Source organism: Ammospiza nelsoni, chromosome 9 (genome assembly GCF_027579445.1).
Source record: "Ammospiza nelsoni isolate bAmmNel1 chromosome 9, bAmmNel1.pri, whole genome shotgun sequence".
Classification (NCBI taxonomy): domain Eukaryota; kingdom Metazoa; phylum Chordata; class Aves; order Passeriformes; family Passerellidae; genus Ammospiza; species Ammospiza nelsoni.
In genome coordinates, this window is record NC_080641.1 from 5,783,349 (window position 1) to 5,807,001 (window position 23,653).

At 43.8% G+C, this 23,653-nt stretch overlaps 1 protein-coding gene across 3 annotated transcripts in view; it reads left to right on the forward strand.

The window, feature by feature from the left end:
- ATF6 (activating transcription factor 6) overlaps nucleotides 1-23,653 on the forward strand; it is a 75,104-nt gene that overhangs the window by 43,807 nt on the left and 7,644 nt on the right. For all 3 annotated transcript variants that reach the window (XM_059477966.1, XM_059477967.1, XM_059477969.1), the window contains one exon: nucleotides 12,108-12,192. In XM_059477966.1, coding sequence (XP_059333949.1) covers nucleotides 12,108-12,192 — 85 coding nt within the window. The remainder of the gene's footprint in view (nucleotides 1-12,107; nucleotides 12,193-23,653) is intronic.

Below are 23,653 nucleotides of genomic sequence, written 5' to 3' on the forward strand. Positions count from 1 at the left end.
TTGCTCAGGCTGTGCCCAGCCATTCTGAAGGGCACTTCAGGTAGCTCAAGGGTGATTAATGAAGAATCCTCAGTGTCGGGCATCTTTTTTGCTTCCAAGTAAGAGTTAGTCCTGTACCTTATATATGCTTTTAAGACCATTTTCCATCAGATTGTTTTCTTGTTTTGGTTTGAGGGGTTCTTTTTAGGGGAAAATGCTGATTTTTTTTTTTTTATAGTACTGTTTCACTTATAAAATTCTCTGTTTCTAAAAACTGATTTATGCATTCCTCAGCAAGACTAGAAATTCAAACAGAGCAGATGTTTGGCAAAAAATCTGGACTCAGAATTGAGATTTAGAAGTGAAACCTAGAAGTGAAACTTAGCTACAAATGTGAAAAGAAGGAAGCTCATTGGGCTGGGCTAAATACAAACCAATAGGCAAAAAAAATAAAGGGAGCTTCATCTTCATACTCTCTTAACTGAGATTATTAGTAACAGAGGCAATAACTTCTTTAACATTATTATATTGAATACCTCTTTAATTAGAAGAAGCTATTAATAGTTGATGAATCCTTAGCCATACAGATTGCCTGGGATCTGCAGAATGAGAAACATCTTTCCAACAAGCAGCTGTAATGTAATACACATTGCACAGCTCAAAATGCTGCCATTGCATTTGGATTCAGCCCACTGCATCCTGATATTCAAACCATGCTGTCTGTGCACCAGCAGTTTTAGGGAAACAGAATGCAGCTTGGCTTTGGAGCCCCAGCCATGGCCTGAGTGTGCCAGCCCCCTGTCCAGCCGTGGCAGCCCAGGACTCTGCCTGTCCCTGCTGCCAGGGTGTGCAGAGACCCACCCAGCTCTGAGCTGGAGTCATTGCAGAGCTCTGAGTGAAGCTGGGGGGTTCAGGCAAAAATGCAGCTGACTGGTGACTGAGAGGAGTGTTTATTTCTATGTTTTCTTTGTGTTTCTTTCCTTATGTCCCATGTTGCTCTGTTCTTGGCAGTGGCATTTGCATTATGGATGATTATATTTATTAAAAGGTATTGTCTTAGTCAGCTTTGGCATGATTTGCAAGGAAGGAGAAACTGCTTTCAGCAGTGAAATCAGAGGAGCCAATTCTTCAGGTTCCATAGAAAGGTGCTTTCAAAGCTGCTTTACCCAGCAGGTACTGGCAATGCAAATGAGATCTGTATTCTTAAACCAGGTCAAAGGCAGTTTAGTAAAAGTACTGTCTCTGTTTATAAAACAGCTTTCTGCCTGTGGCCATCATCATGGTGACCTAAAACATCATTTCTTGCTTGCTCCATCTCATTGGAGTTAAGTTCATAGAGGTTTAGAGAGAGATTCAGGTACCCTGAGCATATGAGGCTAAAGGGTGGGGGGAGGAGGAGATCCCCAGAAACTTAGCTCATGGTTAGTTGCTTTTTCCAAGAATTTGAGGGACAGCAAACACTTCTAACCCAGACTTTCCAGTCCTCTGATGTATTTCTGTGTAATTGATGCAACTTCCACAATTAGGAAAGATTTGTTGCTAATTTCCTGTACATCTGCTGTGCTCTCAGAAGCAGCATCTCTCTGGCTGCAGATGTGAATCAAGCTGCCACTGTGTGCTCTTGGGCAGTAACATGGCTTAACCCCATCCATTAAATAAGAACCAGGCAGCCACTTTTTCATGCCCTCTCTCCCCACCAGTGGGGAGGAGAATTGGAGAAAAAAAATGTACACCTTGTAAAATAAAACCAGTTTAATAATGAAAATAAAATAAATATTATTACAAAAGCGGTAACAACTATAATGAAAAGGAGAGAGAGGAGAGGAGAGGAGCAAATTATGCACAGTATAGTTGCTCACCACCTGCTGCTTGATGCCCAGCCTGTCCCAAGAAGCAATCCTGGCCAGTTCTCCCCAGTTTGTGTACTGCACACAGCACTGTGTGGTGTGGGATATGCCTTTGTCCAGTTTGGGTCAGCTGTCCAGGCTCCCAGCAGTGCACCTGCTCACTGGCAGATCATGCCAGAGCCAGAAGTCATTGATTTGGGGTAAACTCTCAGCAACAGCCAAAAAATAGGTGTGTTATCAACATGAATTCAAAACAGCCACTGTGCCAGCTGCTAAGAAGGAAAATAAGTCTCTCCTAGTTGAAACCAGGACAGGCACTCGAGGGCAAGCAGCAGCAAACTGGGGCTGGCCCAGCAGGGAGAGGAGAGAGGAGCACCCTGAGTATGGCTCACAGTGGGTTTGATCTGAGTTTAATTTAGACTTAATTTATTCACTCTTGTCATTAGCCTTGCTTTCAATTTGTTTATTTACCCCTCCCAGTGAACATATTTTCAGCAAGTTGACAACAATCACAGATCAGTGGATGGATCAGGAAAGGGGGAAAGTCACAATGACTGAGATGTGAGCTGCAGTTGTCATTTTGTTCCCTCAAACCAGATCTGAATCCAGTACCTGATATCCTGACTGCAAAGGACATGGATGTTCTCTCTGCAGGCAGTAAAACATATTTTAAGGTGAATCCCAGGTGTTCAACTCAAGAATGCGTCTATGTGTGCTCAGATTTTGGGCTCATGAACAGTTGGGTCCTGTTGTGCCAAATGTGCCTATTGTGCACACTTTTTAGAATAATTAACAGCTTCTGTAAAATGAAGTTTTGCAGTCTAGTAGCATTTTTACTTGAAGCTTTAAATGTATATTCACCTGTACACCAGTAATATATATAACATTTTCCTTTGCATGGGAACATGCTTGGATCCACTTAATAAAAGTTGCCCTTCAGATTGAATCCTGCATCTTGTGTCCAAATTCTGTCTCAGCTCCCTTAGCTGAGCTGTCTGAGATGGCCAGTCTGCTGCACTGACAACTGCAAGTGCTCTACTTCTTGGCTTGCAGCTGTCTTGCATTAGTGTGGAGCTTGAATGGGAGGTTTGAATTCTTTCTGGTGCTGCAGAAGGCAAGAAGACAGTAATTTCAGATTAGGGCTGGCTCTTGTGCCATATGTGTTGTAGGACTGAACACACTGTGATCAAATTAATTGCCTTGATTTTAAAAATAATTGAAGTCTTGACTCTACTTAGCAGTTGTTTCTGATTAGGATTTTAAAGTTCTTTTGAATCCCCAGCTGCCTGCATGTGTGGGCATTTTTGCACTGTAAGAAAGCATCCTTTCTCCTGCCTTGAAATGAAATTGTTCTGCCAGAAGAGCGTTCAGTCACAGGCTGTGTGACCTTTCCTGAGCTTGTGTAGCTATTCCTGAATGTTTCTCATGTGTATTTAACCCTGATTGCTGTCTTTGATAGCTTTGTAACCCTGCTTGCTATCAACATCTTTCTCACACAGTCTTTCCATGAGAGGTGAGCAAGTCAGGGAAAAGGCAAGGTAGAAGTATGGTCTTGACAGACTTGAAAATTTGAGCCCAAGTCCTTATGGATGCTGGAAATGCTGCTTAGAAGAGCGCTCTGGTCCAGCCTCCTGTGTGGAAGAAGGCTGTTGCTGACAGTGAGTAGGCTGTGGCATTGTCAAGTGGGCTCTGAAGAGCTCTCAGGATGATCTCACCGCAAAGTGAGATCAAAGTGTTCTAGTACTTCACTGTCCTTTGAAGTCAGCTGGAAGAGAAAGCAGGGGACAGCTGTATTAGCAAATGGATTTGGAACTGCAGTGTTACATTGAGCCAGCATTTGGAGAAAGCCTGGCATCAATTTCTCTTTAGCCATGCAGCTTCTGTTTCATGGGAATGGGATCTGGAGAGATCCCACTCCCCTCTAAGGAGTGTGCCCATGGAACTGCACTGGTTTTGTGCCCTGGCTGCCTCTGTGCTGTGTGGCTGGGCTGCAAAAGGCAGAACCGCAGAAAAGCCGTGTTAGCTGATAGCAGCATTCTCCTCTGCAGGTGGGGTTCTGGGTGCTTTTTGGGGCAGTCTCCAGCAGAGCAGCAACTCTGGCAATCCAGGATTTGTCTTCTGTAGAAGACTTGAGGTCATGCTGACAAGTATAGAAAGTTTCAGTTAGTGTTTTGTGAGAGAAGCAGAGAATCTGGACTAAATCCTTTTTGGTTTTACTGGGCTGGATTCACATGCCCTATCTAAATTACATGTTTTTGCAATTACAGATTGCAGTTTCAAAACTAACAGCCTGCAGATGCTGTGCAAAAGCAGAGCTCTGCTGCAGTGAATTATAGAAGGAGGAGTATTTCTTTTTATGGATAATAGTAATAAAACAATTCCTTTTGGGTTTTACAAGTTTGTAAAATCTGCAAAGACAATTGACAGACTCATCTGGGAGTTACAGATGAACTGCATTTCTGTGCTTCTATAGCCTCTGGAAAAGACAGAAAATGGCAGAGAAACAATTTTCAGATAATTTGAAGCAAACATTTGTAATTTTATGATGCTGGTTAGATTGAGAGAGCCTTTAGAAGAAAACCTCATCCTTATCAAACATAATGGAGAAACTTTCCCACCAGTACAAGCTGGGATTCTTTTTCCTTCTCTGAGGCACAGAAGTCATACCTTTTCCAGTTTCTTTTGAAATGCTGATAATTTCTACAAATAACACACACAGAAATTACCAAAGTATTTTCAAGAATGCTTTAGAACTTTCCTGTATGATTTTAACCAAAACTGTTCACTTAGACATAGAATTCTGTCCCTCACATCCTCTTACTTTGCATTTAGGAATTTTTTTTTAATCTGCTGCCAAACCAAAATTACATCATAGCAAATGCATGCATTGTTCTTTACTTTTGGCCCCGCAGAGCAGTTCTGCAGGCAAGTTTAATTGGCAGGATTTCTGTCCAGTCTCTGTCCTGTGCCCTCCATGGTAACATGGCCTTTTTCCTTCTTATTCAAATCAAAAAGGACAAAACTACAGGGAAAAACACATTTATCAGAGAAATAAAGTCCAAATGATGTTCCTTCACCTCATTCTCCCTTGCAATTGGACTGGCACTCGTGTGCTCCATTCAAGCTTCTGCAAACTATGGTTTCCTGGGGCATTTCCTATTCACAGGGCAAGGGTGATGGTATGTTGTGCTTCTTTTTTGGATGTCTTGCAAGTCAAAAATGATACTGAAATAGCTTGGATAGAAATGAGGCAGGTTCATCTCGGGTAATTCCAGAACGAGGGATTTGCAGAGGAGCAGGAAGCTTGAGAGAGCTGGTAATTTTGCTGCTGTGGTGTCACTTTAGGAGGGTGAAGATGGGTGTTTCAGTAGGACAGGTGGATGAGCTTTTCTTTGGAAGCACGCTCGTGTTCCTGTTGCTGGGGGAGGGAGACACGCTGCCTTCCCAGAGCCCCACGGGGTAGAGTCTATAGATACCTGATTACCAGCATAATTTAGTGGTATCTAAAGACATAATTCCTCCTCTTTGGCCTTGTATGTTGAACAAAGGGATTATAAATCATGAAAACAGAAAAACTGAGCAGTATGTCAGTATTTTTCACCTCTATACACCTGCTTTACAGCTGCCTTTGTGTACCTCCACAGTGCTTTGCATGTTTGTGAACCCAGCAGGTCTCGGCTGTCCTTAGTAGTCTCCATAACCTTTCAGGTTCTCAGTCCAGGAGAGATCCTTTGCTACTGGTTCTCCTTTACACAGAGAAGACTCTCCAAAGCTGAGCCCCACTCGTGGGCAAGCAGCAGTGCTGCCTTTGGATGGAGGGGGAAACTCCTCCGAAGGAAGCTGTGACAGAGTGAATTTTCCATTCCTCTGAGGTCTCTGGGATTTTCACAAGGCCCTCTGACTCACAGTGAGGTGCTTTCCAGGTAGTTTGCTTTTGGAGTCCAGCCCATATTATCACATCTGGCAGTAGCACAATTTACAATAAAAGGCACTAAAGACTTCTTCATTAAAAGGTCTCTCATGTGGGAGCTAAACTGGGTAGCAACTCCTTCTTCTGCCAGGACAGTGACTAGAAGTTGTTCCAAAGTGCAGTTAGGTTTTATTTATGAAAATTTGTCTGGGAATGGCAGAAAGGTGTAATCTTACACTAGAGGACATTTTATTGACTGTGGGATTGAGCTATTTCTGGTAAAACACTTAAATTAAAAATCATATCTCATCACTTCATTCCATCACTGTGTGCAAAGAATAGGCTGTAAAAACCACCTGTGCACAGAAATACAGGGATTGAAACAGCATTGGGGTGAAAAGGAACAATTCTGGCAAAAATGAAAGCAGAAAAACAATCTCTATTCCCACTACTTTTTGGAGCTTTCTTGTTCTGGGACAATCTTCTCCTCATCCCTTAAAACCTAGAAAAGTAGTTAGATGCTATGATTAGGGGTTGAATTCTCAATTACAAACTCTCTTCTTTAAATGTGCTGCAAACTCAAACAGTGTTAGTGCGCTGGCTAACATCAAGGTTAGCATAGGTAGAACTGGTACAACTTCAAATTAAATTAAATGGCATTGTTAAACTCAAAATGGTAAAGCTGCTCTCGGGATGTGCTGCCAAGAGCTGCTGCAGAGAGGCTGATACCTTGTGAAATTTTATTGTGGAGTTTCTGTGGGTTCCTTGCAGTCATTATCCCATTTTTCACCTGCTCCCATACTCTTCATGTCATGGATTCCCTGTAAGGATCCATGATGAGGTAAGTAAATCTCCTTGGATTTCTAAGGTCTACCTTTAAAAAAAGCCTCAGAAACCAACCAAACAGACAGTGTTTCAAGAACTTCTGGCATTTTCAGATGGACCAGTGCTGCATCCAGCCTGGTGTAACCTCAGGGCACTGGATGGTTGCCGTCTCCCAAATGAATCTATAATGAAAATATACAGCCATTTCCTCTACAAATTTGTAAACTTTCATACATGTCCTTTTTGAAATGCGGGAGGAAACCAGAAATGCCAAGGCCTGACTCCCATTTACATCCTGCTCTGTGCCTTTGCACTGTTGGGAGCTGCTGGGGTAGATGAGGATGAGCCTCTTGGCTCTGAGTGCACATTGGTGAATTCTGTTCCCTGGGGAAGCCTCCTTTCGTGTTCAGAGAGCTGCTGACATCCTGCATTCCTGAGAATGAAGCTCTCAGGTACCGTTTCTTGCCCAGGAGTTGTGTCCCAAGGGCTGGAATGCTGCTCAGGGCATGGTCAGTGACTGTGTGGGAGAACAGGACAGACACATCACATCTCTGGTAACAGCAAAAAGCTGGAAACAATGATCCTGAAATTTTAAAGAAGTGTCAAATCTGTAGTTTGTGGGAAAAAAAGCTGGCTCAGGGGCTCTGCCAACCCAGGGGTTTAAGAAGTCTAGCTCCTTGGAGTATTGGTACTATGAATCAGTCTCTGAAGTGGCATGCAGTATTGGGCCTGGGAGAGCATATTTTTGTTGCACATTCTTTGTACTGTCAAAAGCATACCTGTAAAGAGGTTCCAGTGTCATGTCAGACTCAAAATCTCTGAAGATGTTCAGAAAAAATAGGGTCAAAAGACAGTGCATGGATTTGATACACAATTTTGGTATCAAAAAAGCACTTGTTTTCTGTCACTCATTATGTGTGGTCAGGTAGTGAACAGATAAGGTTTTAAGCAGTCAGGAGGTGTTGAAAACTGCCAAAAGTTGTGCCATTAAAGAAAAACAGCCCCTCCGTGGGATGTGGAGAGCTCCTCTGATGCCTTGTGAAGGCTGAGCTAGAACAGAGGCTGGACAGAGTTAAAGAATAAAGCAGGGATTTATTAGGCCTCAATGGATCCACCTTGGGCAGTACAAGAGCCCCGCCAGGGCTGCACCCAAGATGAACCAAAATGGTCACAAAATGCACAAACAGTCATGAGGTCTCTCATTTTGATCAGTTCTGCTCCATTTGCATCTTGCAGTTCACTGTCCAATTCCAGCTTTAGGGTTAGCAGTCCCCTCCTTCTTGTTCTTCTCTCTTCAGTCCATGTTGTTTGTGCTCTTGGGCCTGAGATTTGGGTGGCTCTCCTTGGTCCCAAGCTAGGGAAGGAATTGTTTTGTCTAGCTACTCTGTGAAGAGAGGAAGCTCAGAACTACACACTAAAGCAGCACAGAATATGAAAAATATAAAAGCTCAAACCTGAGGCATCAGCTCAGCCTGGGTCGGCAGCAGCTGTAATGTGGAACCACAGCAGGAAGATTCAGGCTGGAAGAGGTCGAGGCACACAATTCCCTGGGAGACTTCTTAGTCATAAATGGAAATGAAAAAATGTCCAGCTCCAGTGTTTGTTTGCTGTAAGAAGCCTTGGGAAGCTGCTGGACAGAGTGACAGGGTGCCCTTTGGCACGCCTGGCTCCTGCTGCCCCCTCTGCTCTGGCAACTGCCTTTGTTGCAACATTCTAGCACAGAGCAGGTCTCCAAGGCCATGGTAAAGATCAAATCTCCTCATCAAGGCAAATTACCAGAATAGCACATTAAAGTTCTCCTTTGGTATTTTAATCCAGTCTCCTCTGAGCTTTTATTGCTGTCAAGCAACAAATGTCACTTGTTTTTGCAAAAGGTTTGTCAGAGATGAAGTTCTTAATGAAGAGCAGGGCTCACTGGGACATGTTGACCAAGTCTTTGTGGGAAGTGGGGCGGGGGCGGTGTTGCTGGAGCCTTGACTCCCACATGGATCACATCTGTACTTTGCAGGGTACGTGCTCCAAGCCCCCCGGAGGGGCCCGAGCCTCAGCAGCAGCATGGCCAGCAGTGTTCACACAGGCAGGTGTGCTGAATATGCTCTAACAAAGCACATCTCAATCAGGAGTCCTTAATTAAGGCCTCAGAAAAGCCTTTTGAAAAATACTTATCCATACCTAAGCACAACAGCTAAGAAGGTAAGAAAAATCCAGGGGGATTGATTTGACAGTGAGAAACCCCTGGGACAGGAGGAAGGACAGCTCATGCTGAGAGTGCAGCGCCTTGCGGGGCTGGAAATCCTCTCCTTTGTGTCCCGTGTCACGTGAGCTTCCCTGAAATGCCTGCCCCACTCCTCCAGACGGTCCCTGGAGCATTTTCCTCTGCCGTGGGCATACTGCGAGGGTTCATTCCTGTGTGTTTGTGTCTCACAATGAGGCAGGAATGGAGGAGGTGCAGGACTGCTCCCTGGGAGGTGCTGTGGCTGATGGGATATGCATTGCAAAAGCCAAAACAAGCACTATTGCCAGTTCTGTTAATTTAAATGCCAAGAGTCCAGATTGGAGGTGATGGTAATTTAAGAAACAAAATTAGATCAAAAAAACCCATGCCTAGCATTTTTTCCTCTGTTTAATGAAGCTTCATGGTATGCAGTGATGATGTTTTGTTTACATCCTTAAAACTATGAGAGTTAAAACCAATTTTTTAACAAAAGAAAATGAAAGCTAAAACGTCTCCATATTTTCATGCATCTAGGTAGGAGAGACTTTGGGTTCCAAACCACATATCATAGACTGAGGCTGAAGCTGCAGGAGCACCGGTATTTTTGGAATATTCTAGCACAGTGGGACAGGATTTCCATTGCCATTTGGCTGTAGGGTTAGAGATACATGAGGCTCTAATGCCTTATCCCTGCTGGAGCCCTGATAACACTGATCTGATACACAAGAAACCTCAGAATCCTTATTGCAGGCCCATGTGTTGTTGAGACTTAACTGAATTAAGGTAATGTGTTCGTGGCTGGGTTTTTAGTATCTGTGTCTATCTGTCCATCTCATCTGGCTTCAGTATCACAGAACTGCAGAGAGGATCAAAAGAAAAATGAGAATGCTGAAGCAAGGATCTCATTTGAAATATTCTTTCCAGGCTGATATTTTTCCAGTCATTCTGCCAGCAGTCTCAGGTCTGCTTAGTCTGTTTAAACTGTCGTCTGAGTGCAGCTCCAGCTCCAAGCCAAAGCCATCTGTTCTTGGGTAATAGTTCTGATTTGTTCTGCCTCTGGTTGACACTCATGCTCCTGAGCCAGATGCTGACTTGCAAATTTTGTTTTTATTCATTTTCAGTTTTATACCATGTGTTAATATCACAAACAATATTTGAATTTAGGTTTGTTTTGGGGTTTTTTTGTCTACTGTTTAAAATTAGGGATGAGTGTGACAACCCCTTCTGGGATGCAATTCAGCATCCTTCAGAATGGCACATGACATTTTATAAATGCATTCAAACAGTGCTTCCAAATGTCTGATATCTTCCAAATCACTAATCTGTACACTCATTTCTGTGGCATAGAATTAATTTTGTTTTGCTTTCAAATAAAAGGTTTGGACTGCTTGAAGACTTCTGGGCTTGAGAATGCTGTGGGTGGCTAACTGTGGTCAGAATATCTGATATTCTACAGTATACCCTTTGACTTCATGACAGAATGAGGGTAGTTAGGTAACTTTGCAAGTTTGCACTGATGCAAAATGCATATGAAAGATAAAGATGATTCAAGAGATGGATACATTTCACCAATTCCAGATTTATAAAATGTCTCTTTGTAGATGGGCAGCTTCCAGACAATGGGTGCATCTTGCACATTAGCTCCTGGTGGCAGTCTGGGTTTAGAGCTTTCTGTTTGCCTGTTTTCTCCAGAGTTGCTGTTGAATCACTGCGAGGTTGTGCAGCAAGTCCAAAACACTGTAAAATCCTTGTGGTAGCTCTTAATACAATTTAGACATACAGTAAATAAAGGTGCCATTATAAGGCAGCATAGATTAATGCACCACTCTTCAGATAGGTTAGCAAAAAGCAGCTGCTACTTGTTATGACTCTCAGGTGATCATCAGTGCAGTACTTGTGGTTTGGTAGGTAGTGATGGACTCTCAGAAGCATTGAAAAAGGAAAAAACCAAACAGTATAAGCATTTTTTAAGGTCTGCTAAAAATAGTCACCAAATTGTGGCAAGGGCATTGCTACAAAATGTAATTTAATGGACATCTTATCTTAGGCCTGTTCCTTTGGGAACATTGGATTTCAAGAAGAGTTTTTATGTAAGGTTCATTGTCTTAGTGAATGTTTTCTTAATCTTAAGCGGTTCAAAAGTGAAATGGGAATTACATACGTGATCTGAGAATTATACCAGAGTGGTTTTATAATTTTGGTTACCAAGATGTTTTTTGCAGACATTTATTTAAGTAATGTTTTCTTCTCATGGTCAGTCATTTAGTGTTTTGGGGGAGGGAAATTTTTGATGGGAAAAAAAGAGAAAGAAAGTGATATTTCTGCAGTGTATCTACAGAATATCTTGACATATTTGACACTTAACTTTGTGTGTAACTCAGTTCCCCAAATCTTACATATAACACTGTAATGTTTATATTTTTCAATGGCAAAATTACAGTTACCCTGACATTAATAAATTAATGTATCCTGAAGGAAGTCGAATTCAGTTTGCCAAAAAGATAACCTTGCCCAAAAGTATGAGATGTTTGTATGGGAAAAGCATGGGAAAGCATGAAAGGAGACCATCAAACTGGCTTAATAATATGAGAAATGCCTGGACCACAGTTTTTAAGTTCCATTGATAAGGGAAGAAGCATATTTTTCCAGGCTGCAAGTTGAGCAGCTTGAGTTCAGCAGCAGCACAAGAGCCCTGGACAGAGGCTGTGCTTCTGCCTGCAGGCCAGGTCTGTATCCAGGGCAGGTCTGTGTCCTGCAGAGGCAGCTCCCACTGTCAGAGCCAGGCAGCAGCGCCCAGGAGAGATCAGATACTAAAGCACAGCTTCACCATCCAGCTTCCCTAGGAGGTGTTGTCAGCAGAGCTTGTGTTTCACACCCCAGTCCAGCTCTGAGCAGTGCAGGCCTGCTGCACAAGGCATGTGGTGTAGAGCTTCACAGAGCAAGATGACTTACATAGAAAGTAAACAGCTGTGCAAGTAAAAGCTTCAATTCAGCAAGGTCCTTAAACATATGTTTAAATATCATTGAAATCAAGTTAAATTGCTTTAATCATATACATAAGCACTCTGTTGAATGAGGGCTTAATAGTAGTTTGCATCTCTTTCCACATGATCAAGGCTTTTTCATATTTGCTGCATGCAATAGGGATTTCTTCTTGGTTACACAGCATGAGCAATTGCTGTGACTTTTGGAAGACTCCCTCAACAATATGAATTTTCTGAGCTGTTGTAAACAGTACAGTGTGGAATGCCAATAAGAGAGAAAGGAAAGTCATTTTCCCAGCTCTCTGCTTTGAGAGTAGATTTAACACATCTTTTCTGCTGTTTTCCAGGACCACCTGCTACTGCCAGCCACCACACATAACAAGACCAGGAGACCAAAGATGTCTATAGTGCTGCCAGCTGTAAACATCAATGGTAAGTGCAAAAGAAGTAAGGGAACGATAAGAGAACAGTTTCAAAGAGATGTGACTGACTCATACATGAAAAGCAAACTTAGGCCAAATGTCTGTCATTACAGCTTTGCAAAAGAAGTCAAACTGATCATTGCTGGGGTTTAGCTGCCAGGGTCCCCGCTGGAGCTGAGTACTGGCAGATCTCCCATGCTTGGTCACCCAGACTTTGAGGAGAGCTGGGGACTTGGCCAGCAGTTGTGCATTGTGGCTCCTTCCAGGACGGGGAGGGTGCCATCCAGTCCTGGTGATTTGTACCCAGCTGATGAAGGGTTACATGAATGGGATTTAACTCGATGGCTCACAGAGCCCATGGAGACTGTCCTCATCTCCTCGTTTGGGTTCCTCCTACGCTTGCCTAGCAGGGCAAATTCCTTGGCCTTGCTGGTTTATTAGGATGCTGACTGCCTTCCCTGGCCCTCCTCAGCTGTTTACCACGCTGTTATACAACACTCAGTGTGAGTGGGACCTCTCAGCACTGCCTGGTCAGGATTAATAATCATCATGTTACGGTGCTGCAGGACAGCAGAGAAAACAGCTTTGCACTGGGGCACGGGCTTATTAGTGCACAGAAATGTTCTGGGTCAGCATTTCAGTCCCACACGAGAGACAGGACATGACCTGCACGAATATATCATGAATTCAGATGGTGAGGAATTGCCAGAGTGGGACATGCTTGGGACACAGGGTCACTGCCACACTCATCAAAGGCATTGAGAACCCTGCAGCAGCGTAAACTTTACTTTCTGAACAACTGTGCACATAATGCTTTTTTAAAACATCTGTCTTTTACAGTACATGTGAATCATAAGCCCAAATGTTATTGTTAAATCCCAGCATGCTGAAAACATTATCTGCTGATGCGAATTTCCATAAACTAAGAAAAAAAGAATCAGTTCAGGCTTTTAGCATTTTAATAATTGCACTTTCCCATGCAGTACAGCCGAGTGTGATAATCTGTACAGCTATCCTAGGGGAATTTTTATTAGATGTATCAAAATTATTTTTGGCATTTATCTGCCTGAAACTCCCTTTTTATGTCTGTTACAAAAATCCTTTTCTGGCTGACCTGCCCACATGCAAATGGGCACTTTATCACTGAAGTACAAACACTATTTCTAAATTACAAATTATTTCTTCTTAACATTTTACCGAGTCCTGTTTTTACTTTAAATAACTTTTCATTTGCTGGAGTAAATATAATTTGGAAAATACCCATCAGAATCCAGTGACAAATCTTATCCATAAATAATGAAACATTGTGAAATTATATTTTCATCAGTTCTTCGGGATTTTTTCTTTGGAACATCAGCATAATCCAGGAAATAAAAAAAATGTCCAAGGATTTGGGCAGAGATGTCGAAACAGATGAGACACAAGAATAGCATTAAGTAAACAACAGCATCAAACATGGATTCCTCTGTGACACCCAGCCAGGTGTTGGGAAGAAAGACAAACAAGAGCCAGTAGGTAACTTGGCTTGATTTTCAGTTTGACTATTGATAACCATAGGACATGATTCCCTAAAATGTTCTGTCTGGAGAAGAACCCATTTCTGTCCTTTGAGAAAATTGCTTCTCCACCCTTTTCTGCCTCTGTGGGGACTGGAGTTCATCTGCACAAGCATCTGGGAGTTAGCTGACAGCAGAGCTTTCCTCCCAGCTGTCTGCTGTTCTTTTAAGCCCACCTTAATTCTTTGTGCACCTGCAGAGAGTTGGCTGCTGGAAAAGGACGAGTCTCCTTTGGAGAAATTGGCAAAACTTTCAGTGTAAGAACTTGTCCCCTGATTCCTTGTGCCTCAGCCAGATATCTGTGCAAGAAGGGAAACCTTTTCTACTGCCATTTCCTTGCCCTTCTTTTTTACTGCCACAACCCTGCCAGAGGAGCTGACAGGAATACAAATGAAGGGGTCTTTGTTTTGAAGTTTTTTCAGAACTTCATCACTTGCTTGTGATTACTTGCATTGTGTACTAAAGTTTACCCATGACACTGTTTCCAAAGATTAAATACTTGACAGGGCAGTTGAGAACCAACCCTTTGAACTACTTGGACAGTCTTTTCCCAGCAGACAGTCATCCTTTTCTGGTTACACTTAGATTGTTCTGGTGCCTTCTGAGGCCCACTAGAGGCTGCCTTTAGCTGGCTTGAGCCATTCCCACCATTAGCTGCTGTGACAGAGAACAGGTATGGACAATGAGTACAGAGTGGAGTGAGTTGTCCACTGCTGTCCTACATGGCTCTGCAAGACTAAGCTGGCAGTTTTCACAAGTGTACAAAGCAGAGTCAAGGTTACAGCCTGAAGAGTTTTTCTGGGAGGAAGGTGGCAGTCCTTGTGCTGTGAGGTAGTGAAAATGTCAAGAGACAATCTTGTAATTGATGTGCACATGCACGTGTGTACAGTCAGTAAGATCGAAGTTAAAAAGGAGATCTTGTACAAGGCAATAGCAGTATGTTATTAATTTTCCAGATAAAAACTTGCTTTCAAGTATTCAGTTGCTCTATGCTGGCAAAGAGTAAAAGCAGCCCTTACCTTGTAATGTGCCATGTGCTCCTTCTCACAGTCAGCCTGAATCTCCCACACCCCTCAGAGAGCATTAGGATGGAACCAGATCCTCACTGTCCGGGTGTACAGAAACATATTTGCCTATTTAAATATGTTTAGTATGTTAAGATATGTTAAATATGTGTAAATTTAATTTTTTTTTTAAGTACAGGAACTTGTTATACATTGTTACCTGGTAATCCTCCGCCTCCTACTCCCTTTTCCTTCTTCCTCCCTGGTCATAGTCCCTTTCCAAGCTTGCTAGGCCATGCCCCAGTTCACAGTCAGTGCTTGCTGGCAGCTCTTCCTTTTCTGCCTCCCCAGATGCTCTAGCAGTGCTTTGCCCTTGTGCCGTGTCCCTGCTGGCTGCTGTCCCATGGTGCAGCTCTGCCCTTGGCCCCTGCAGCCAGCCATGCCCCGTTCTGACCTGCCTCTGCCCAGGGACCACATGCAGTACTCACAGAAAATCTGCCTGATGGTACCTAAGGGCCTCAGCACTGGTAAACCTGCAAGGAAAAAGGCACAACTGGGGAGTCCTAGTCCCACTCTCTGTGGTTTTGGAGGCACCATTGGTGAGCCTTCCTGAGAAGTTACTCCAAGAAGAAATATCTTACAGTTTCTCATGGGAATGAAAACAAACTGCAATCTACAGTTAAACTCAGGCTTTTGTTTTCAAGCAAGTCATGTTTGTTATGCTGGATTGCAGCTATTATTTTAGAAATCTAACTATGCACTTGAGACTAGTTAAGTCTCCAGTAGGTTTCATTCCTAAATTTGCTTTTATTTTAATTCAGAATGTTGTTGGCTCATTACACCAATTCCAAATTGACATATAGGCGGTGCCTTTCTTGAAGTTTAAGTGAAACCATCTGCCATTAGCCCTCTATTTATTTAACTGCAGCATGTTGCAACATGGATCCTTGGATCCAAGTAACCTATGGAGAAGAGTGTAGCTGAGCCACTCTGCCCACCCTGAGCACAAGCTTTCTGTGTGTGCAGCATGCCTGCAGCTCTGCAGCCCAGCACAGCCCAGCAGGACTGCTGCTCTGTGCAGCACACACGAGTGGGGACAGGCAGGGCCAGAGAGCCACTTCAGTGTCTGGCCCAAGAAGCCCCTTTCAGTTCTGCCTGGGATTAGGTGAGGGACTCTCACACCTTGCACTTGCTCTTGGTAGGAGCAGCTCTAAGTGTCTGTACAGGTGTGTACTCTCCTTAGCAGCAACACAGAGACTAAAATGGCCTTTTTTCTTCTTGGGATCCCTGTGCAAAACAGTTCCCTGCATGTGAAAGTTTTTCCATCGTTCACTTTCTTTAAACTGGGGATTGGTGTCTGCGCTCTAGGTGAAAACAAAAGTGAGAGACCTGATGAGAAAGCCCCTGGTGAAATCTAAGGCTCATTTTCTTGGAATTAGCAGCCATGACAGAGAGCGTTTTGAATTTTTTATAAATATTCTGGGTAGGTCCTTAGTCTGATGAAGCCCAGTGGGGCTTGTCTTCAGTCTGCCTTTGAGATAGCTGTTTGTGTGACCCTCAATAACCTGACTCTCCTTAACCTTCTTAAGGAGCCCTCTTCTCCTAAGGGTTGCTTTTTGTCATGAAATCCAACAGCAAAATAATCTCCCAAAGGCAGAAATGGAATGGAGTGCTGATTTCAGCAGAGTCCATGTGCTCTGTTGTGTTAGCCAATTTCTGATTTGTGAGCAGTTCCATCAGCTTTCCTTCTTGCCATCCATCATCATACTGAGGTAACAGACTTCAAAAGTGCTCTGAAATAATATACATTCTAATTAAAAAGGTGGAAAACAAATCTAGTGGTAAGGCTTTTTGATCAAAACTGGAGTGATTTCTGCCATCAAGCAGCATAATTATTTGCATTGCAGCTACAAAAAACCTCCTTTCAACTGCCAGCCATGTGCAAGCAAATCACAGATGTCCCAGGATGGTAGCAAACTGTCTATGAAAAATCTGTAAGGCAAACAGAACCCACACAGGCTGAGGAGGAAAATAAAAACAAAAGCTCCTTGGGAAGTGACAATGGTCTGTAAGTTCCCATGTCTTAGGGTTGAATAAATAAAGTCTTCAACTTCCTCTGCCTTTCAGGGTCAAGCAAACAAAAGATGGGTTTCCTTTTTTCAGAGCAAGAAACAGAATTCGCAGTCAGTCATTGAGGAAGGTCTAAAATAGCATGTATCTGACTGAACAGCAGCCCCTTCCCTGCAGGCTACTGCTTGGCATTTTGGGAAGCCTCTTTCTTGCTTTGGATGGCTCCAGAGCAGTTTCCAGGAGGGTTGTCCATAGCTGTTGTCCCTCATTGTTCTCCCTGTGCCTAAAAGCCAAGGCATGGTGCCCATGGCTCCCTCTCACAGCTGCTGTCCTTGGCACCAGGCTGGGAAGCTCATGCCATTCTACCAGGTACAGGGGACACATCTCTTGGCTGCACAAGCATGAGATATAGAGATACTTCCCTCAGTGTTCTGCTTTTTATCTGCATTTGACAGAAGGTGCTGAGAACTCGGCACAGCCTTACAAGCTGTAGTGTGTGACCAGAAGACTCTGGAAGTTGTGTATGTGGGATTAGAACCTAGATGTGAGATGAAAGAAGGGTGACTGCTAAGGTTTTTCAGGAAAGTCACCCGGGAGTCCGTCAAGTTCTCTAAACAGGATGTAGGGAAATACATCTAAGAATGTCTCCAATGCTGCCATTCCAGTCATTTTGTAACTGCCATTCTTTTGCTTCTTGAGCTGCCAGTTGAGGAATAAAAGTTGTTTTGCTGAAGTCTGAGGAAGGAAGAATCAGAGGCATGATTAGCCCTCACTGCAGCAGCTGATTCCTGAGCCTGGGCTGGGACAGAGGAGAGCCTGCAGTGTCCTGTGTGCAGCCATGGGCCGGCACATTACTGTGGTTCTCCTGTAATTAGGAGGATTTGCCAGTGTCAGAGATGTACTTCTGCTCCCGTGCTCTTGTAAAGCTGTGCTGCAGAGGACAGGATTGAAATGATGGCAGAACATTGTTTAACAAGAAATTTTAACAACAGATTTTAATAATCTTGTAAGATGCTGCTATTTGCGTTTTTGTTCTCAAAGTCATGTAGAAGTGCAGTTTGTCAAAACAAAATATTCCTCAAACTTTCCTACATTTCTTTGAATCAGAATTGATCATTGCCTAGATTAAATCCTAAATAAAAGTTTTCAACTGTTACCTTTGAAAGGCTTTGCTCTCCCCCGCCATGTTTGTTAATACATTGTCTTTGACAGAAAGGAGGAGATGAAATTATTTTAAAAAGTAAGAAAGAAATCATTCAAGAATCTGTGCGCAAAAGTAATGGAATCTGTGTCACTTGAGTTCATGTTTATTTATTTAGACAGGAAACGAACAAGAAATGAAATCATGAAGGCTTATTCCCTAATGAATTTTCATAACAAGTTGTTTACCTAAATTACTAAATGAGTAATCTATTTTTATGCATTCAAAAGAACAGGAAGGTTATTTCAGAGGATCTTCAGTGCCTTTTGCCCCTTAATGAATACAGAAATGAGTATCTCATGGGTTTTGCTAGAGCAGGCCAAGCCCCAGCGTGCCTGGTGCTCCCTGTGCCGGCAGGGCACTGCTGCAGATGGCATTGTGCTGGGAATGCACCGTTTGCCAAGGGGGCAGAGAATTAGTCATAAATCAATTGGACTTGGTATGTAGTATTTCCAATGCCAGTGTTGAGTTGTTACAGCAGATTTTTTTTTTCCATAGGAATGATACACTTCTGTAAATACACAAAATATAATTAAAAAGAAGCCCTTGCCATAGGCTGGCAGCACGGATGCCAGTGTGGAGTTGCAGAGTTGGTTTGAAATGAGCATGTGTGTGTCTCCTGGATGTTTGTTAGCCCTGCATGCTGGTGCTGCTGTGGGCGTGTGCTCTTCCAAGGCTCACAGAGAGCGCATGCTGCAAAGCAAAGAGGAAACTTTCACCCCAATCTATGAGGTTACTGTTGCCATCATGGCTGTGTCCTGCTATGTGCAGCATGTTGTAATTCTAGCCTCCAGCCCAGCCAATCTGCCTTAATATATCTTCAAATGTTGTAAATTCAAGATTATATAATTCCTCTTGGTGTGAAATTATAGGTGGCAAACAGTTTTATGTTTGTGATACGTGGGCCAACTCTGATAACTCTCTATTTCTGCAGTGATCTGAAGCATAATTACCCATAATGAGCTCACCCTGTAAAAACATGAAAAGCTGCAATGGAGCTGGTAGAGGAGGTTCATATTTATGAGTTCAGTCTTGAGAACATCACTGGAGTAAACCTAGAGACTGGTGAAAACAGTCTGAGAGGGCCTGTTGGAATGTTTGGGTTAGTCTCTAAGGAGACTCCTGCCAGCAGGGCTGGGAGGCTTTTCCCTGCTCCTCAGATCCTGGGTCTGTCCTCCAGGCTGCACTTCCCTCACCTCTTGGTACAGCCCTCCTCACCCCTGGTCCTTCCTGCTGTGCTTCCTGGGCATCTTCTGGCCCTGGAAACTATTTGAAAAACACATCCTGAGTTCCTGAAGGACATTTTTGCTCATTCCCCACTTCATAAAGTAAATCATCTCCCTGCATCCTGCCTGAGTCTGTAGCAGCTCCAGAGGAGCAGGCTGTGCCCTGTCCCTGTCTAGCACAAACACCTTCTGGGTGAATGTGGATGAAGAAATGACTGCCAGCCCCAGCTGCCCCTCTCCATGGGAAAGGAGGCACCCCTGTATCAGAGCAGGACGCGCACATGAAAGCTGTAAATCTCCTGCTGCTGTAGCTGGGAGACAGAAACGTTTGCAAGGGCTGTGTCTCTTTGTGAGCACGCTGCGTTCGCTCAGGCTCTGCAGCGCTTCCATCGGTGCCTGACACAGGCACTGAGGCATAGAAGTTCATGTGCAGGAGAGTGCTCACCCCACACAGACAGATGGTGTTAAAAATACCCTTCTACAAGCAGGAGCTGATTGCAGGATCTAAGTAAATGAGGTAACTTTATGTACTCAAGTTAGACAGGTGGAAAATTCGGCTCACTCTTTGGATACCGTCCAAGCTATAAAGACATTTCAACTGTAAGGCAATACAGGCTCTCACTGGCCTGCAGTCTTAAACCAGTGACACACTTTAACACCAGGATACAAGTGATACTGGGTGATAGGCAAGGTCCATGTCAATGCAAACATGACGTTCCCTCTTGAAAATAAAAATTAAGTCCAGTAGGTTAATTAATTTTATCAGTAAGTGCTGGCAACCTGAAATGCCACAGTTCAAAGGTAGAGGCTAAATAAAATGGGAAAAGGAAAGGAAAAAAAGAAGGCAAGAAAAGGAAAAACATTAAAGGAAAAACTATTGGAGTTAAAATGCTGACAAATGAAAATTGATTAAAGATTAAAAGCTCATTGCAAAAGTCTTTAAAAGAAGACTAAAAAAAATACTGTGGGCTTAAGTAACGCATTAAAGTCAATCCATAGAAGTAAGAAGATGTCTTTTAAACAATGGACATTGTAGCCAAATGAGAGAATGGGGAAAAAAAAAAAAAGGATAATTTCTGGCAAACTAAATGTCAAACCATAAGAAGTTAAGCCAGAAAAAGATACTGAGCAACAGCATGCCTGAGGCATAAAAGAAATAGTAAAAATATTTTTGAGAGGAGACTTGCCAGGGAGTCTCTAGTGCCTGTGGAGGACCCAGGTGTTAAGGAGTACTTCAAGTGGAAATCAGCGCTGCTGAAGGAAGGAGTAAAGTGTTCTTGTGCTGGTATTAGCCACTGAGGCTGTATAAATATCAGGCAGGTGACAAATAAGGCAAACTTTTAAAAAATTACTCCAACCAAAGTCTCAGTTTTGCACCAGTTGGCAGAATCTGTGAGAGTTGAGTGTGTCCTGGCACATGCAACAGGTTGGGAAGAAAGCACAGCTCCTGCAGAGGAAAGCCCTACCTTAGTGCTCCATTGGAGGCCCCAGAGGGAGAGTGAGTGGCAATAAGGGTGCTCCCTTCAGCACAGCAACATACTGAGTGTTCAGAAACCTTGGGAAAATATGGTTCTTTGAGACTGCTGAAAGGCAGCAAGCTTTTGTGAGACAAGAGGGAAGGCTCACTCACAGATTAGTGTCTCTCTAAAAGGTGGAAACAGACAGTCTCATTTTGCAGTGAAGGGGTTGTTGCCAGTAGTATGATACACAGGTCTGTGCTGGGGAGATGCCATGGCTCCCAGTCCCTGCTGCACTCAGAGGGAGCAGTGCCCTGTCCTGAGACAAGCCCTCCAGCCCTAGTTCTTGAAAGAAGCCTTTACTGGAATGCCTTTCTAGGCTACTCTCCTGTGTGCAGTTTAATGTCTTGTAAAATGGGTAGGTCTGGATTTGCAGGCAGTGTGGGAAGTTTGTTTATCCTTTTAGTGCCTCCCAAGTAGGCATGGGATGGTTCTGACTAAGAGCATTGCTCTTCCTCTAGCCTCTTTCCTTCACTCCCTAGAGTTTTCTGTGCAGCAGAACTCCTTACCCTTGTCTTTGTTTTCTCTTTGGGTTTTTGCCTTTTGTCATTAGCATTGTCACAGATGGTAAGATTTTAAATAGGGTAATCCTGCAGCAATGCTACCCTGCCAACAACACACAAATACACAGCCAGAGCTGTCAAAAATGTCTCTCTTTTTCCTAGAAATACTCCAAGGGAATTTTAAATCAAGTGCCTGTGAGGGTCAACACTGATGAGTCTGGTCTTCTCTTCCTGAGGCGACCATTGGCTCCCTCTCCAAAACAGCAGCAATCACACTGAGTGCACACTGGGCCAGCTCCTCAGTAGCTCACGTTCTTTCTCTTAGAGGAAGTGATGCAGCATGAAAGACTGAAAAGGGAGGTAGGCAATCCAGTGGGACACGGTCCCTGGGAGGAGCCAACTTTCCTTCCCTCTCCCTGAGACCTCCCAGTCTAGAGCAGGTACTAGAAAGCACCAGCTGGCCCAGATTGGCCATTGACCACATTGCTCACAGGAGCTGCTGGCCTCTTCCAGAAACCACACAGTGCTGTAAGCTAAGGGCAGGTGATGCTCCTCACCCACAGCAGTGCCAGCCTCGCTGGTGGCTCCATTATTTACTTCAGAGGCCACTGAGAGCTTGTTTCCTCTGGTTTTCTTGCTTACCTCTCATGCCTGTGCATGTCTCCCTTGGATAACCCCTGACACCATTGCTCCAATGGATTAGGCATGAAGAGAGAGACCCTGTCTCCTGCTGTCAGTTCATGGCTTGTCAGGGTGAGTTTGATGGTGTGGATCCAGTGTTTCTGTACTCCTAGAGATATCTGGCTCACAGCTGGAGAGGAGGTAGGAGACCTGGAAACTGAAATGCCAGGATCTCACTTAGTCTATGCCCAGGACTGAGGACAGCTGAGTTCACAGAGGTGAGACCACTGCAACTGCTCTGTTTGGAAGTAGTTCCAAGTGAGAATTTGCTTTTAAAAAAGGAAGTTATTTGGGTCACACTATAACTTTCTCCCTTGCCTCTAACAATCCTGTCCAACAATCCAATCTGTAAATGTTTTAGCAATCCTGCTGCGTTGTTGCAGTGAGCATATTTTTAGTCTGTTACACTGCTTCATTTATATACTTATTTGGTAGTGTATACCAACCCTTCAGATGGAAACATTGTCCAGATGTGCTGGATAGGACAGTCAGGGCTTCTCAATGCAGATGAGATGGAAGATTGCTGCAGTGACAATGTAGAGAAAGCCCTGTGAGTTATGTGTGGGGACAGCTGCAGCCCTTCAGCAGGCCAGTGCAGCTGGTGCCTTCAGCTCCTGAGGCTCATGTTTTCTGAGCCCTGCTACCCTAAACATGAGCTCTGGATTGGGCCAGGGTAGGTTACAATAAAAACTCTTTGATGCTAAATCATTCCTAAAGCTAAACTTCATCATTGTCAGCTTGGTGCAGCTCGCACAAAGCTCCCAGGTGCTGGAGCACGTTAGTGGCTCTTTGAAAGCTGCCCTGGTTTCTGCTGCTGTGAGAGATGGGCTGCAGAAGGGGCTCCAAGTGTAGATTAATGCTGACACAGACTGGAAACTTCCTCTTCAGAAGGAATTGTGGAAAGTACAGAGTGTGAGGAGCTGTTCAGCAAAGACAGCTTTAATAGAGTTTGGTGGGTTTGGATCACCTTACACAGGGGCGATTCGCTGGCTCCTATTTTGACATCAGTTAAACTGGTTCCATGAATAGCAAAGTCACCTTCTGCTCCCCACCCCCCACACAAGGAGGGGATGATTCTCTCTCCTTACTGACAAAGACAGGTAGTTAAATAAGGACGGGGTGAGTGACTGCCCTCCCTGTACTTAGCAGGAGTAAGGACATGTAGTCCAGATCTGTGTGGCTGACAGCACCTAAAATGTGTATTCAGTGAGCACAGCAGATACAGAGCCAGGCAGGTTCTGACCATTTAAAATTGCCTACTCAGAAAGCAGCCAGTAGGTACAGGCACACAGTTATCTGCTTCAAAGGCAGCTGGGGGCCTTAGAAAAGGGCCTGAGGACTGAGGACCTTGCTGCATGATAGAGTATTGGTGCCACTGAGTATTTTTTTGGTAATACACTGTGATATTGCCGAGAGCAAAGTAAAATTTATAGTTCTGGTAGAATAAGGCACTATAAATGTACATATGGCATGAGTGCACCTTCAAAAAGCTGTAAAACCTTTCCATGGTGTTTGAAACAGTCCAGCAAGCTCAGGTGGCCTTTCAGGGGAGCTCTGTTTCAGTTTCTCTGCAGACACCAGTTTTCACAGTGAACATTTGCTGCAGCAAAGCTTTTTGGGGAAGATGTAAATAGGAAAGGATAAATTATCTAGAATTACATCTTCTTTCAGACAGGTGTGTCCGTAGGGCCAAACAGCCTGATGGTATGTGTA